General features: G+C 50.1%; 1 protein-coding gene across 1 annotated transcript in view; it reads right to left on the minus strand.

The window, feature by feature from the left end:
• Positions 1-15547, minus strand: part of LOC124723182 (protein MON2 homolog) — a gene marked incomplete in the record, with an annotated part of 216575 nt that overhangs the window by 152846 nt on the left and 48182 nt on the right. Inside the window, 2 exon segments of the mRNA XM_047248376.1 lie at positions 3595-3850; positions 15350-15547. Coding sequence (XP_047104332.1) covers positions 3595-3850; positions 15350-15547 — 454 coding nt within the window.

A 15547-nucleotide genomic window follows, 5' to 3' on the forward strand; every position in this document is an offset into this window, starting at 1 on the left:
GGGGGAAGGGGGAGGGGGAGAGAAAAGTGGGGGAAGGGGGAGGGGGAGAGAAAAGTGGGGGAAGGGGGAGGGGGAGAGAAAAGTGGGGGAAGGGGGAGGGGGAGAGAAAAGTGGGGGAAGGGGGAGGGGGAGAGAAAAGTGGGGGGAAGGGGGAGGGGGAGAGAAAAGTGGGGGGAAGGGGGAGGGGGAGAGAAAAGTGGGGGGAAGGGGGAGGGGGAGAGAAAAGTGGGGGGAAGGGGGAGGGGGAGAGAAAAGTGGGGGGAAGGGGGAGGGGGAGAGAAAAGTGGGGGGAAGGGGGAGGGGGAGAGAAAAGTGGGGGGAAGGGGGAGGGGGAGAGAAAAGTGGGGGGAAGGGGGAGGGGGAGAGAAAAGTGGGGGGAAGGGGGAGGGGGAGAGAAAAGTGGGGGGAAGGGGGAGGGGGAGAGAAAAGTGGGGGAAGGGGGAGGGGAGAGAAAAGGGGGGGAAGAGGGAGAGAAAAGGGGGGAAGAGGGAGAGAAAAGGGGGGAAGAGGGAGAGAAAAGGGGGGGAAGAGGGAGAGAAAAGGGGGGAAGAGGGAGAGAAAAGGGGGTGAAGAGGGAGAGAAAAGGGGGTGAAGAGGGAGAGAAAAGGGGGTGAAGAGGGAGAGAAAAGGGGGTGAAGAGGGAGAGAAAAGGGGGTGAAGAGGGAGAGAAAAGGGGGTGAAGAGGGAGAGAAAAGGGGGTGAAGAGGGAGAGAAAAGGGGGTGAAGAGGGAGAGAAAAGGGGGTGAAGAGGGAGAGAAAAGGGGGGGAAGAGGGAGAGAAAAGGGGGGGAAGAGGGAGAGAAAAGGGGGGGAAGAGGGAGAGAAAAGGGGGGGAAGAGGGAGAGAAAAGGGGGGAAGAGGGAGAGAAAAGGGGGGGAAGAGGGAGAGAAAAGGGGGGAAGAGGGAGAGAAAAGGGGGGGAAGAGGGAGAGAAAAGGGGGGGAAGAGGGAGAGAAAAGGGGGGGAAGAGGGAGAGAAAAGGGGGGGAAGAGGGAGAGAAAAGGGGGGGAAGAGGGAGAGAAAAGGGGGGGAAGAGGGAGAGAAAAGGGGGGGAAGAGGGAGAGAAAAGGGGGGGAAGAGGGAGAGAAAGGGGGGAAGAGGGAGAGAAAAGGGGGGAAGAGGGAGAGAAAAGGGGGGAAGAGGGAGAGAAAAGGGGGGAAGAGGGAGAGAAAAGGGGGGAAGAGGGAGAGAAAAGGGGGGAAGAGGGAGAGAAAAGGGGGGAAGAGGGAGAGAAAAGGGGGGAAGAGGGAGAGAAAAGGGGGGAAAGGGGGGAAGAGGAGAGAAAGGGGGGAAGAGGGAGAGAAAAGGGGGGAAAAGGGGGGAAGAGGGAGAGAAAAGGGGGGAAGAGGGAGAGAAAAGGGGGGAAGAGGGAGAGAAAAGGGGGGAAGAGGGAGAGAAAAGGGGGGGAAGAGGGAGAGAAAAGGGGGGGAAGAGGGCGAGAAAAGGGGGGGAAGAGGGAGAGAAAAGGGGGGGAAGAGGGAGAGAAAAGGGGGGGAAGAGGGAGAGAAAAGGGGGGGAAGAGGGAGAGAAAAGGGGGGAAGAGGGAGAGAAAAGGGGGGGAAGAGGGAGAGAAAAGGGGGGGAAGAGGGAGAGAAAAGGGGGGGAAGAGGGAGAGAAAAGGGGGGGAAGAGGGAGAGAAAAGGGGGGGAAGAGGGAGAGAAAAGGGGGGAAGAGGGAGAGAAAAGGGGGGAAGAGGGAGAGAAAAGGGGGGAAGAGGGAGAGAAAAGGGGGGAAGAGGGAGAGAAAAGGGGGGAAGAGGGAGAGAAAAGGGGGGAAGAGGGAGAGAAAAGGGGGGAAGAGGGAGAGAAAAGGGGGGAAGAGGGAGAGAAAAGGGGGGAAGAGGGAGAGAAAAGGGGGGAAGAGGGAGAGAAAAGGGGGAAGAGGGAGAGAAAAGGGGGGGAAGAGGGAGAGAAAAGGGGGAGAGCTCACTTATGAGTATGATGTTGCACTGAGGCATTCTGACCCTCAACTGTTGTAACTGCTCCTTCGTATCCTGGATACTGAGCCAGTCCCACACTTTTATCGGGGACAGATCTAGGAATTTTGCTAGCCACAGAAGTACCTTAACATCACACAGACAGTTCATAGAGAGAAGTGTCACTTGTGGACAAGTATTGTTCTGTTTAAAAATGACACAATGATGCTGTGGCATGAGAGGTAACACATGAGGATACAAAACGTCCGTCACGTACCACAGAGTTCCCTCTATCACTACCATACGTTACCTGACATCACCCCCAACATCCCCACACACCACGATGCCAAGAGTAACACCACTGGGCCTCTCCAAAAAACTGGAAAAATGGAACCTCTTTCCAGGTCACCACCATACTTCGACAATTGTTGTGCAGGGTAGTGCAAAACTGTGATTCATTGTTGAATGATGCTGTTCATCAACAGTCCATAATTTCCAATCACAGCACAACACCAAATATATCTGTTTGTTTTGTGATGTGATGTGATTTTAACAGCAACCTACCCATGGGACAATAATTCCCTAGTCTGGCTATTGCTAGTCTCTGATTGACAGTGTGGGACAACAGAGAACATTGTTGAGGGTCCATTACTTTTTCTCAGATTCTAGGCACAGATGCAAACGGGTAAGGATGAGTCTGATCTACATACAATATGGCAATTCCCCCTTATAGTAGTCGGACATAGTCGACTTTGATCTCAATGGCAAGTATGCCTGCCAACATGTTCCAATGCTGTCCCACACTAGGCCACAAAAATATGGATATTGCACAATTCAGTCTCCTGATTAAATAAAGACCCACAATGAGACTCCGTTGGGTGCTGGTAATAATGTCTCACATGAGTAAACAGCATCACCATGTCCTTCACTGTGATCACTCAACATCTGATGATGTTCATGTCTCTTATATACCACACAAGTCCTGGTAACAACATTAAAAATGGAAAATATTAATGCAGTCTAGTGGCCATTTACCTGTCACAGAGAACGGCAACTTTAATCATTTACATTCTTGTCTATTTAGTGACTTTTCTAATAAGATAGTGTACATTCTTATGGGAATTTAATAATCCTGCAAGATAACAACACTTAAACACTTAGACAAAAATTTCACACAAGACAGTTCAGTGCATGGAGTAGCCAGCTTCATCTCCTAATCTCAGTCTGGCCGAGTACAAATGGCTGCACACGGTTGGCTACTTTTTCGCATTTCTACATGCCAGACTCTTCCTGTGATGAAAGCAGACTTACAATGATAATGACATTCACTCATAGATGAGCTGACAGACACCAATATTAACGACATCACACACCACTGTGTATGCTATATTTCACTCTAGAACAATCACATACTGTACTAATGTTACTTGTGCTATACCAAACCGACACATGCATTTTGTACATTTCAAATATCTTCTATTTTGGGTTAAATTTCTTGACTGGACCACACTGTTGTGTTTTATTTATGCTTTTTTCAACAATTCTGCTAAGTTGTAACTCATCTAAAGCAAAATTTTTGAATGATTGTTATTTTGTAAGTTTTTCCTTGATTTACAGAAACAAATGTACAATACATCTATAAATAACTTTCAATACAAAAAGCTATAGGCGTTGCACGTACCTGACACAGATGCTTGGCCCATTAACTGTGGATTTACAAAGAGTGACTGGACATAAGCACCAAGTGAATTAACAATGTCTTGAAAAATATTTGTAGCGTGTGCTTTAAGGTCGTAACATTCACAGAATGACTTCAGTAATTCTGGCTGAACAGTCATTTTATGCAAGACTTCCAATGCGAGAGAACGCTGCCAGGCTGGTTTATCCGGATCCAGAAATTTTACAATCAGTGATAGGAATATTTCACATTCTGTAACCTGCAAATAAAGTTAAGATTTTTACAATTTTTAGTGTATAAAAGGATTGTACTATATTTAGCCATGCATCACTATCGTCAATTAACACATTTGAATTTCATTCTAAAGTCTTAGTTTATTATTGCTAGCACATGAAAAACAGTAACCATTTTTAAGTGGTTAGTATTTCATTTTAATTTCTGAGCCCAGTCTGTTTCTCATTCAGTTTGAAATGAGCACACAAAAGCAAAATTCTTTGGAAAGCATAAATATTGACAGTATTATCCCAAATATGATTTCAGAAAGATCAAGCCATCTTCATTCAGACAAAGGATCAAGTTTTATTATGTTCTGGTCACATCACACTGTCTACAGGAAATGGAAAGTGGTATCCTTGCTAATACTCCGAATAATATATAAACTATTACTTCAAAAAACTTGGTGCAAATTGATTTAAGTCAGGCTTTTGTACAGTTAAGTAACTTTAAAATTAACAACTGCTACAAAAGCACACTAGATACAACTTTTGTGAGAGATAATTAAAATCACCAGCAAAATTTATAAAATCTCTATAAATATTTGTTTTCCTGCATTGCACTACCACAGCTAACCACCTGTGTTTCATTTGTCATGAGGTTTTGCAACCTATGTGCACACGAGCATGAATGATAAACTGTGCTGACATGAATGCATCAGTAGATGAGGTATTTTGTCCTACTCCCAATAGAACTAGTGGTTTAAATTGAAGTGGCTTCATAAGCTGTAATCGACAATGTTACTTAAATAAAGTGTCTCATACACCCTTGCAAATGAAAGTTTTTCTTTGTGTTATCCCAGATGATGCACATTTTAAAAAAAGCTACACTACACTATCAGGCCCTGAAGACCGTGAGATGTCTACCGATCAACGTCTCATCCTCCTCTCTGTATAACTGTGAGGATGCGGTATGGAGGTCATGCAGTCAGCTAACTGCACTCTCAGCCGTTGCCAGCTTTCCACACCTTCAAGCCATTATTTTTTATACAAGTAGCTCTTCAATTGGCGTCATGAGGCTGAATGTACCATGTTCCAGTCCTTCCAGCAAGGAGAAATCCCTGGCAGTACAGGAATTGAGCCCCGGTTCTCCACACGAGAGTCTGATGTGCTGATCACTTGGCTATGGAGGCAGATCATTGTATCCTTTGGTATGTGATAAATTTACATATAAAATGATTCTGAATTCAAAGGTGGGGTCAGGGCAACCCACTAACAATGTGCAGCTGCAATGTCAGATGAAGTGTAAAACTAGGACATCAGCAGCTAAAATTGAGGGTAATGAGTCATCTAATGTCAGTGTTTGCATTATAGTGGTAAATGTGGGGGCACGCTATTAAAATATGCACCACTGATACAGGGGCACTCAACTCCAGTTATGTGGAGCTGATAAGAATGTATTCATGAGTCAGTCTAACATGGTTGACGCTGTGAAGCAGAGTTGGCAACAAAATCCAGATTTTCAGTGGAATGTTCAGCATGAAAACATCACTGGAGTTATAGAATCTTTTATGGTGGGCAGCATTTTGGTGGTATCAACAGCACAGAAATCCCTATTCCACAATGCTGTAAAGTTGTTGGGATACGGTCCTCCTTAAGTCATGGTACAGTGTTTTTAATTGTTGGGGATCCTTTTTTGTAGCCTCCTTCGTGAAACAATATTTCCTGCAACTCCGGCATGGTTAGGAGTCCAGAGAAATATGAGGGACATTCATGTACAAATGAAATAGTTTGTAGGAAGAGTATTGTTCTTTCATTACTTTACATTAGAACAGCTAACAAATAAAAATTTTTTTGTTTGCAATTGCAATATTGGATTTAATGATGATGTGTCTGCTTGAAGTTTTCACATTAGTTGAACAACATTCAGTGAATGGTTTTTGCTTTCTGAAGGTGAAAGAACTACTAAAATATTTTCTTAAATGATTTTACAGTATATTGAAAATTGTACAAACTGGGAACATTTTTATAAGTCAGTAAAACCATTTAAAAAAGTCAAACCTCAGTGACTGACAAGCAACATACTGTCCAGCCAGTTGAACAGTCAATTCTTTCACTTGAAACACACACTGATGACATTATTCCTGAAGACCGACATGTTACAGTTGAACATATAGTAAACACAGTTGCAATATGTGTTGGCACAGTTCATAACATTATCAGTAACAAGCTCAAAGACAGCAAAACAAATGCAAGGTGTGTCCTGAAAGAGTTAATGCAACAACACAAGAAAACAAGAATATACAAACTTGAAAGAATGTTATGGAAGGTATAGTGACCCTTTTCTAAACGAAACAAGATTCTAGTCAATGAAACTTGGGTACACCATTTTGAACCAGAGTCCAAAAGAAACCATTAAATGTAAGCACACCAACTCATCTGTCCAAAGGAAATCCAGAATGCAAGCATCAACACGAAAACTCATGTTGGCCATCCTTTAGGATGCCCTAGGTGTCATCTTTTCAAAAATGAGGTGGACAAAGAATTTATGGAGAAAGTGACTCAAACAACAAGATAAAGACTTCTTTGGATCAGGTATGCAAGAACAGCAGAGCAGTATGTTGTTGATATTCTACACCCCATTTTGTTGCTCTCCATGGCACACCATCCTGGGCTTACATTTCAACCAGATAATGCCCGCCAATACATGGTGAGAGTTGCTACTGCTTGTAAATCGTACCTTGGCCAGCAGTGTCAGTGGAGCTCTCCCCAACTGCGAACATTTGGAGCATAGTGGATGGGTCATCCACCAACTCAGGATTTTGACAGAATTTGCCACAATATCCCTAACAACTACATCCAACAACTATCAACCACCTACAAGCCAAATAACTGCTTGTGTAAGGACCAGTGGTGGACCAATGTGTTATTGCCTTGCTCAATTTGTGAAGCCCTTTCTCTTGAATAAATCATTCAACTTCTCTGAAATTGTAATCATTTCTTTGTCTGTCTGTACATGTACATCACCTCTACTGATTTCAGCCCCATTTGGCTAATTCCTTCATGGCGCTCCTTGTTTTTTATCTTAAGAGTGTATTTAAGAGCTCACATAATGGTTATTAGTTCTTCAGTGAAGACATTACACTCCTATGATGGGGTGTCGTGCACTGTTGCCTGTATGTGTGAAGACATAACTCATTTGGAAAACTCACACTTGAACCATCAGCGTAAATGGTTTCCAAATTCTGTAACTAGTTCGCCAATGAAAAAAAAACAGTTTTCATAGAATGGATGCGTCCGATACGTCTTTTTGGCTGAAGGAGAGCTCTAGACAAAGTTGTGGGTAATGTTACTCTAAGTTTTTGTGAGAATGATTGCAAGAGATAATTCAGGAAGGTCATGTGTAGTTTAGAGAGGATGGATTTTAAACAGGCTAACAGACTGATACCAGACCATGGGCATTTTTGTGAAGGTTGTGTTCTTTTATCTGGGAATAGACTATGATGATTTGGACAGCCCTTGAGGTTACATTTATTGACAGTATAGTTTAGCATTAGTTGAAGCTGTCATATCTGTATGAGTGTACTCTCGTCTCTGTCAGGATGCTATCATAAATGCACTAATTTGGAGTCTGATCCCACAATGATGTATAGTATCTAAAAGACGTACATGTAGATGTTGAGGCTGTTAATCCATAGGCCAGGCTACCATAGTCCACAGGGGCATAGTATGAGAGTGTTATCAACATTGCTGAAGACTGGAGTAATCAGCACCCAAAGAAGAGTTCCTCAGGCAGCACAGAGCATTAAGTTTCATTTGGCGCTTCTGTTTGAGGTCGTGTGTATAAGCACATCAAAAACTAGTTCCAGGAAGTGGTAAGGTTGTACTACCATCAGTTCTGTGATGCAAATAGTGAATCAAAATCCATGGGGATGGCCTAAGACTGAGTTTACCCTACGACACCCATAGCAGAGGTTCTGTAATATTTGTGTTTAAAAAACTGTAACATGTGTTGAAGTCTTCAACATAAGGGAAAAGTGAGACTTAGGGCCCACAGCTCAGAATTTGTTAACTGCTGTTAAGCAAAGGGTTACAATCAGAATGGAGCTTTTTGTGTGTCTTTGTTATCCTGTGTACGAGCAACACTGAATACTAAAGAACTGATTATATAAATTACAGATAAAAAATAAATGTAGAGAAGTATGAACATGGAATCATCATGAGGTGATAAATGATTTTCACAGGTAAAAAAAGGACAGGTCGGGGAGAGGGGGGCGGAGAGGGGCGACAGGTCGGAGAGGGGGGGAGGAGAGGGGGGGAGGAGAGGGGGGGAGGAGAGGGGGGGAGGAGAGGGGGGGAGGAGAGGGGGGCGGAGAGGGGCGACAGGTCGGAGAGGGGGGAGGAGAGGGGGGGAGGAGAGGGGGGAGGAGAGGGGGGGAGGAGAGGGGGGAGGAGAGGGGGGACAGGTCGGGGGAGGAGGGAGGGAGGAGGGGGGAGGAGAGGGGGGAGAGGGCGGGGGGAAGAGGGAGAGGGGAGGGGAGGGAGAGGGGAGGAGAGGGAGAGGGGAGGAGAGGGAGAGGGGAGGAGAGGGAGAGGGGAGGAGAGTGAGGGGGAGGGGAGGGAGAGGGGAGGAGAGGGAGGGGGGAGGAGAGGGAGGGGGGAGGAGAGGGAGGGGGAGGAGAGGGAGGGGGAGGAGAGGGAGGGGGAGGAGAGGGAGGGGGAGGAGAGGGAGGGGGAGGAGAGGGAGGGGGAGGAGAGGGAGGGGGAGGAGAGGGAGGGGGAGGAGAGGGGGTGGAGGGGGGAGGAGGGAGGAGATGGGGGACAGGTCGTGGGAGGAGGGAGGAGAGAGGGGGGGGGGGAGAGGGGAGAGGGGGGGAGGAGAGGGGAGAGGGGGGAGGAGAGGGGAGAGGGGGGAGGAGAGGGGAGAGGGGGGAGGAGAGGGGAGAGGGGGGAGGAGAGGGGAGAGGGGGGAGGAGAGGGGAGAGGGGGAGGAGAGGGGAGAGGGGGGAGGAGAGGGGAGAGGGGGGAGGAGAGGGGAGAGGGGGGAGGAGAGGGGAGAGGGGGGCGGCGAGTGAGGGGGCGGCGAGTGAGGGGGCGGCGAGTGAGGGGGCGGCGAGTGAGGGGGCGGCGAGTGAGGGGGCGGCGAGTGAGGGGGCGGCGAGTGAGGGGGCGGCGAGTGAGGGGGCGGCGAGTGAGGGGGCGGCGAGTGAGGGGGCGGCGAGTGAGGGGGCGGCGAGTGAGGGGGCGGCGAGTGAGGGGGCGGCGAGTGAGGGGGCGGCGAGTGAGGGGGCGGCGAGTGAGGGGGCGGCGAGTGAGGGGGCGGCGAGTGAGGGGGCGGCGAGTGAGGGGGCGGCGAGTGAGGGGGCGGCGAGTGAGGGGGCGGCGAGTGAGGGGGCGGCGAGTGAGGGGGCGGCGAGTGAGGGGGCGGCGAGTGAGGGGGCGGCGAGTGAGGGGGCGGCGAGTGAGGGGGCGGCGAGTGAGGGGGCGGCGAGTGAGGGGGCGGCGAGTGAGGGGGCGGCGAGTGAGGGGGCGGCGAGTGAGGGGGCGGCGAGTGAGGGGGCGGCGAGTGAGGGGGCGGCGAGTGAGGGGGCGGCGAGTGAGGGGGCGGCGAGTGAGGGGGCGGCGAGTGAGGGGGCGGCGAGTGAGAGGGGGCGGCGAGTGAGGGGGCGGCGAGTGAGGGGGCGGCGAGTGAGGGGGCGGCGAGTGAGGGGGCGGCGAGTGAGGGGGCGGCGAGTGAGGGGGCGGCGAGTGAGGGGGCGGCGAGTGAGGGGGCGGCGAGTGAGGGGGCGGCGAGTGAGGGGGCGGCAAGTGAGGGGGCGGCAAGTGAGGGGGCGGCGAAGGAGGGGGGAGGGGGCGGCGAAGGAGGGGGGATGGGGCGGCGAAGGAGGGGGAGGGGGCGGAGAACGAGGGTGGAGGGGGCGGAGAAGGAGGGGGGAGGGGGCGGAGAACGAGGGTGGAGGGGGCGGAGAACGAGGGTGGAGGGGGCGGAGAAGGAGGGTGGAGGGGGCGGAGAAGGAGGGTGGAGGGGGCGGAGAAGGAGGGTGGAGGGGGCGGAGAAGGAGGGTGGAGGGGGCGGAGAGGGAGGGTGGAGGGGCGGAGAGGGAGGGGGCGGAGAAGGAGGGTGGAGGGGGCGGAGAGGGAGGGGGCGGAGAAGGAGGGTGGAGGGGGCGGAGAGGGAGGGGGCGGAGAAGGAGGGTGGAGGGGGCGGAGAGGGAGGGGGCGGAGAAGGAGGGTGGAGGGGGCGGAGAGGGAGGGGGCGGAGAAGGAGGGTGGAGGGGGCGGAGAGGGAGGGGGCGGAGAAGGAGGGTGGAGGGGGCGGAGAGGGAGGGGGCGGAGAAGGAGGGTGGAAGAGGCGGAGAGGGAGGGAGCGGAGAGGGAGGGGGTGGCGAGGGAGGGGGGAGGGGGCGGAGGGGGGAGGGGGCGGAGAAGGGAGGGGGCGGAGGGGGATGGGGCGGAGGGGGATGGGGCGGAGGGGGATGGGGCGGTGGGGGATGGGGCAGAGGGGGATGGGGCGGAGGGGGATGGGGCAGGGGGGGATGGGGCAGAGGGGGATGGGGCGGAGGGGGAGGGGGCGGAGAGGGGGCGGGGAGGGGGGGGCGGAGAGGGAGGGAGAGGGAGGGGGCGGAGAGGGAGGGGGAGGGGGCAGAGAGGGAGGGGGAGGGGCGGAGAGGGAGGGGGAGGGGCGGAGAGGGAGGGGGGGCGGCGGAGAGGGCGGGGGAGGGGGCGGAGAGGGAGGGGGAGGGGGCGGAGAGGGAGGGGGCGGAGGGGGAGGGGGACAGGGCGGTGAGGGAGAGGGAGGGAGGGGGAGAGGTGGGAGGGGGAGAGGGAGGGGGAGAGGTGGGAGGGGGAGAGGGAGGGGGAGAGGTGGGAGGGGGAGAGGGAGGGAGAGAGGTGGGAGGGGGAGAGGGAGGGAGAGGGTGAGAGGGAGACAGAGGGTGAGAGGGAGAGAGAGGGTGAGAGGGAGAGAGAGGGTGAGAGGGAGAGAGAGGGTGAGAGGGAGAGAGAGGGTGAGAGGGAGAGAGAGGGTGAGAGGGAGAGAGAGGGGGAGAGGGAGAGAGAGGGGGAGAGGGAGAGAGAGGGGGAGAGGGAGAGAGAGGGGGAGAGGGAGAGAGAGGGGGAGAGGGAGAGAGATGGGGAGAGGGAGAGAGATGGGGAGAGGGAGAGAGATGGGGAGAGGGAGAGAGATGGGGAGAGGGAGAGAGATGGGGAGAGGGAGAGGGAGAGAGAGAGGGGGAGAGGGAGAGAGAGAGGGGGAGAGGGAGAGAGAGGGGGAGAGGGAGAGAGAGGGGGAGAGGGAGAGAGAGGGGAGAGAGGGGGGGAGAGGGAGAGAGAGGGGGAGAGGGAGAGAGAGGGGGAGAGGGAGAGAGAGGGGGAGAGGGAGAGAGAGGGGGAGAGGGAGAGAGAGGGGGAGAGGGAGAGAGAGGGGGAGAGGGAGAGAGAGGGGGAGAGGGAGAGAGAGGGGGAGAGGGAGAGAGATGGGGAGAGGGAGAGAGAGGGGGAGAGGGAGAGAGAGGGGGAGAGGGAGAGAGAGGGGGAGAGGGAGAGAGAGGGGGAGAGGGAGAGAGAGGGGGAGAGGGAGAGAGAGGGGGAGAGGGAGAGAGAGGGGGAGAGGGAGAGAGAGGGGGAGAGGGAGAGAGAGGGGGAGAGGGAGAGAGAGGGGGAGAGGGAGAGAGAGGGGGAGAGGGAGAGAGAGGGGGAGAGGGAGAGAGAGGGGGAGAGGGAGAGAGAGGGGGAGAGGGAGAGAGAGGGGGAGAGGGAGAGAGAGGGGGAGAGGGAGAGAGAGGGGGAGAGGGAGAGAGAGGGGGAGAGGGAGAGAGAGGGGGAGAGGGAGAGAGAGGGGGAGAGGGAGAGAGAGGGGGAGAGGGAGAGAGAGGGGGAGAGGGAGAGAGAGGGGGAGAGGGAGAGAGAGGGGGAGAGGGAGAGAGAGGGGGAGAGGGAGAGAGAGGGGGAGAGGGAGAGAGAGGGGGAGAGGGAGAGAGAGGGGGAGAGGGAGAGAGAGGGGGAGAGGGAGAGAGAGGGGGAGAGGGAGAGAGAGGGGGAGAGGGAGAGAGAGGGGGAGAGGGAGAGAGAGGGGGAGAGGGAGAGAGAGGGGGAGAGGGAGAGAGAGGGGGAGAGGGAGAGAGAGGGGGAGAGGGAGAGAGAGGGGGAGAGGGAGAGAGAGGGGGATAGGGAGAGAGAGGAGAGAGAAGGAATGGAGATGTTGGCAGCAAGTGAAGTAGTTCTGATAGTGGCTTGTGGTATGCTGGTTGGTCACTAAAAGGCTAACAGCTGATGGCTGCCCACTTCGTGAGGTACTTTCCTCGTTTTACTGGGATAATTCAGGAGTTGACGTGCAAAAACTAACATGACCACGAAATTCAGTTTTCCTTGGTCTAAATTAAACTTATTTCTGGCATAAATATGAATGAAGATAAGATATTGCAATACAAACACCTTTAATTTTGTGCCAGAAGTCATTTCACATCTGTAAATCAAATTTACAAAGAAAACATTCCTTTAAAAATATATTTAAATAGGACATGTTTTCATTTGCATTAATCATTCGGACATGTTCAGCTCTAAATGGTTTTCAAAAGCAAATATCACTTTTTTTAATTACTTATGTCCTATTGTATGTGATCTAGTATATCACATTGCATATTTGTAATAGTTCAGTATGCGATATCATGGAAACAATTATAAACTGGCAACAGTAAAATTTATATTCAGCATTTTACCAAAAGTTCTGATTTTATCGTTGCTTCACACTTAAAATATTTTCTTTGTACCATGTTGAAACTCTTTTTGGGATGCAATTATGACTGAGATATCTTCACACTTGTTGCACTAGAGCAAGATTGGCGACTAGGTGGGAGATGATGTTTTGATTAATACTGATCCATTTCCTACCAAGGTGACTTTGCTGTACTTATCTTCAGTTGTTCTACAAAGAAAATTGGTTCTCCATCCGTTCTGGTATAGACCAAGTATTGTTGAGTGGTTGTTCTCCTTGTTTTGTAAATCAATTTTCCTCCCATGGTGTAGATAAGGTAGGAAATGTGTCGATATTGTGTGTCTCATCTCTTTAACTATCTGATCTTCCATATAAGACTACTGGGAGCATATGACCACAAGATGGAAACAGTCTGGAGCTCTTCACTGCAAGTTGTTCACCTTGGCGGCACTCCAGCTGAGGCTTGTCCCCATCAAAGCAATGGCTACCAACAGTGTGATTCCTGCATGGTGAAAGGGCTACAGCTGTGCAAGTACTCAGTGAATCCCTCTATGAAGGATTGGCTACCATGTTGGGTTTTGGGCATGTTCAATGTATCTCATATATATCAAGTGAATAAAATGGAGTATGAAATCCAGTAAGACTTGTTTTGAAAAGTGGACTTTCAAACCCAGTAACAGGGATCCTACATGACTAGTAAAAAAAGATAAGGTATACGTTAAAATGGTGGAAGAATGTCCCAAATTGGAATCCTTGGGTAAGCTCAGGCCACATCAAAGGAGCCCCCAGAGGGGAAGGATGGTCAGAGGGCGGAAGGGGTAGGTGGGTAGGAGTGGGGAGGAGAAGGGGAGGGGGAGGAAGAGGAGGGAGGGAAAGGGGGGAGGGAGGGTGAAGGGGACAGAGGGGAGGGGAGAAATGCAGCATGGCATAAGATTAAATACCATAATGGCTCAGGGCACGGCCCATGCTCACTATGCACATGCTCACCAAAGAGTTGGAGAGGAGGGGTCAGAAAGATAGAGTAGACTCAGGAGTTGGTGCATTTATTGTAAAATGATGCAGAAATACTAGGTTCATCAACGCCTAATGGGAATCTAACTGCAAATTTATATGAAAAAGGTAACTGGCATTAGTGTACTTCAATAAATATTGGCTGTTTCTACCACCTGCTAGATTCAGCATATCAACATGTATACTGCCACCACTGTATACTTCACGAGAATAAGACAAGTCACACCAGTGCGTGCGTGGAAACACCCCCCCCCCCCCCCTCCAGACACACACACACACACACACACACACACACACACACACACACACACACACACACATACAGCACACAGCCTCTATGTGAGCATCAGGAAGAGGGAATCAGTGAGACATTTATGTTTCAAGCGCACATTGTACACAAACATGTGCAAATGTAAAGACACAACAAAGTGGCAAAAAGGTGACATGTCCATGGCCATATGGTGTGCAAAGTTGCTGGATTTGATGGTGTTTCATTGTAGATGGTTACAAGTTTCTAGAAGCAGTGTAGTAACACACAGTCAAAAACATGATGTCAAAATTGTAATCGGAAAAAGATACTGACAGAGGGAGTGGAGATGCATTTCATGGCTTGTGAATCAAAATTGCTTTCAAATCCAACATGAATTTCTGCATGCAGTGAATGAAACTCCATCCCAACCTGTTCGCAAGAGAGCACTGGAACAGGAACTGCACGCAATGAACATTTGGAATTGGTCACCTCGCAAAAATCCATTGCTCACACAAGCACATACTGCTGCATATCTTCAATGGGCTAGAAATCATCGAACATAGACAGTAGCCAACAGGCAAAACATAGTTTGGTCTGATGAATCACATTTTTACCTATATTCAAATGAGACACACATCACTGAGTGCACTGAAGGTCAAATGAAGCAATTCAGCCTGAATGTGTGCAAGCTCAGGTGCAAGCCGGAGGTTTTTTCTATTATGTACTGGTCCTGCTCACTCGAGGTGACCACAAACATGAACCAGCATGTTTATTTAAAAATTCTGAATTATCACTTGGTGCCTTTCAGTCAACATCTGCATGACAAGTATGCTACTGATACCCCTATTTTTCAAGATAACAACCGCAAAGTTCATCAGGCTGGAAGAATATATCGCTTGTTATCTGAACACTCCCCCACTTTGTTATACCATGAGTAGCCTGCAATATCACCTGACTTGAATCCCATAGAATATAAATCAGCACACCCAAATTTGGTGGAACTGCATGATCAAATCCTCAACGAGTGATTTAATCTGGATGCGATGTACCTGCACAACCGTTTGGACTAACTTCCCAACCGAATCCAAGTGGCTATCAAGTCCAGGGGCAAAATTACATGGCAGTAAATTTTTCTGTGAGATTATGTAGATTTAGATCCAGATGTAGATCAAACTGACTGTAATTAGTGTGAAGGCTGTCAAACACATATCCAATATTTACATTCTTCAGTTGTTGCATCTCAGAGTGAGCAACTGTAGACTGTTCAGAATACCATACATACAAGAGATAGCAACAACCTGATATATATACTCTCCAGAAAATTTGCCTACAGCATTACGAAAAATAACATTGTAAATGGGCAAATAAACATAATAGTGTATGACTAAGGATGGAATAAAAGGTCACACTATGTATTAGAAGTACTAAATTAGCATGCTGCACTGGATTATTTTCACAGAAATCACCTAACAATAGATTCTAGGTGTTAGCTTTTGATGATGAAAATTTAAAAAACTAAATTCAAGACAAAGAATTTTATTACTCCATAATACTATTTCATGACAGACTTACCAGCAAGCTGTGATATTTTTGAATTAGAATAGAAACTACCCTTAGCAGTCTCATGCTTATTGGAAAATACGGCTTGTCCAATGGAGTTGCTTGTTGTATACTCTGTGGTACAGAACTTCGATACTTTATATTTGGGGAAAACAATTTTATAACCAATGCACACACTCTTTCCTTTAACAAGAAACTGAATTCTGGATG

The sequence above is a fragment of the Schistocerca piceifrons genome, chromosome X (genome assembly GCF_021461385.2).
Source record: "Schistocerca piceifrons isolate TAMUIC-IGC-003096 chromosome X, iqSchPice1.1, whole genome shotgun sequence".
In the NCBI taxonomy this organism is placed as follows: Eukaryota; Metazoa; Arthropoda; class Insecta; order Orthoptera; family Acrididae; genus Schistocerca; species Schistocerca piceifrons.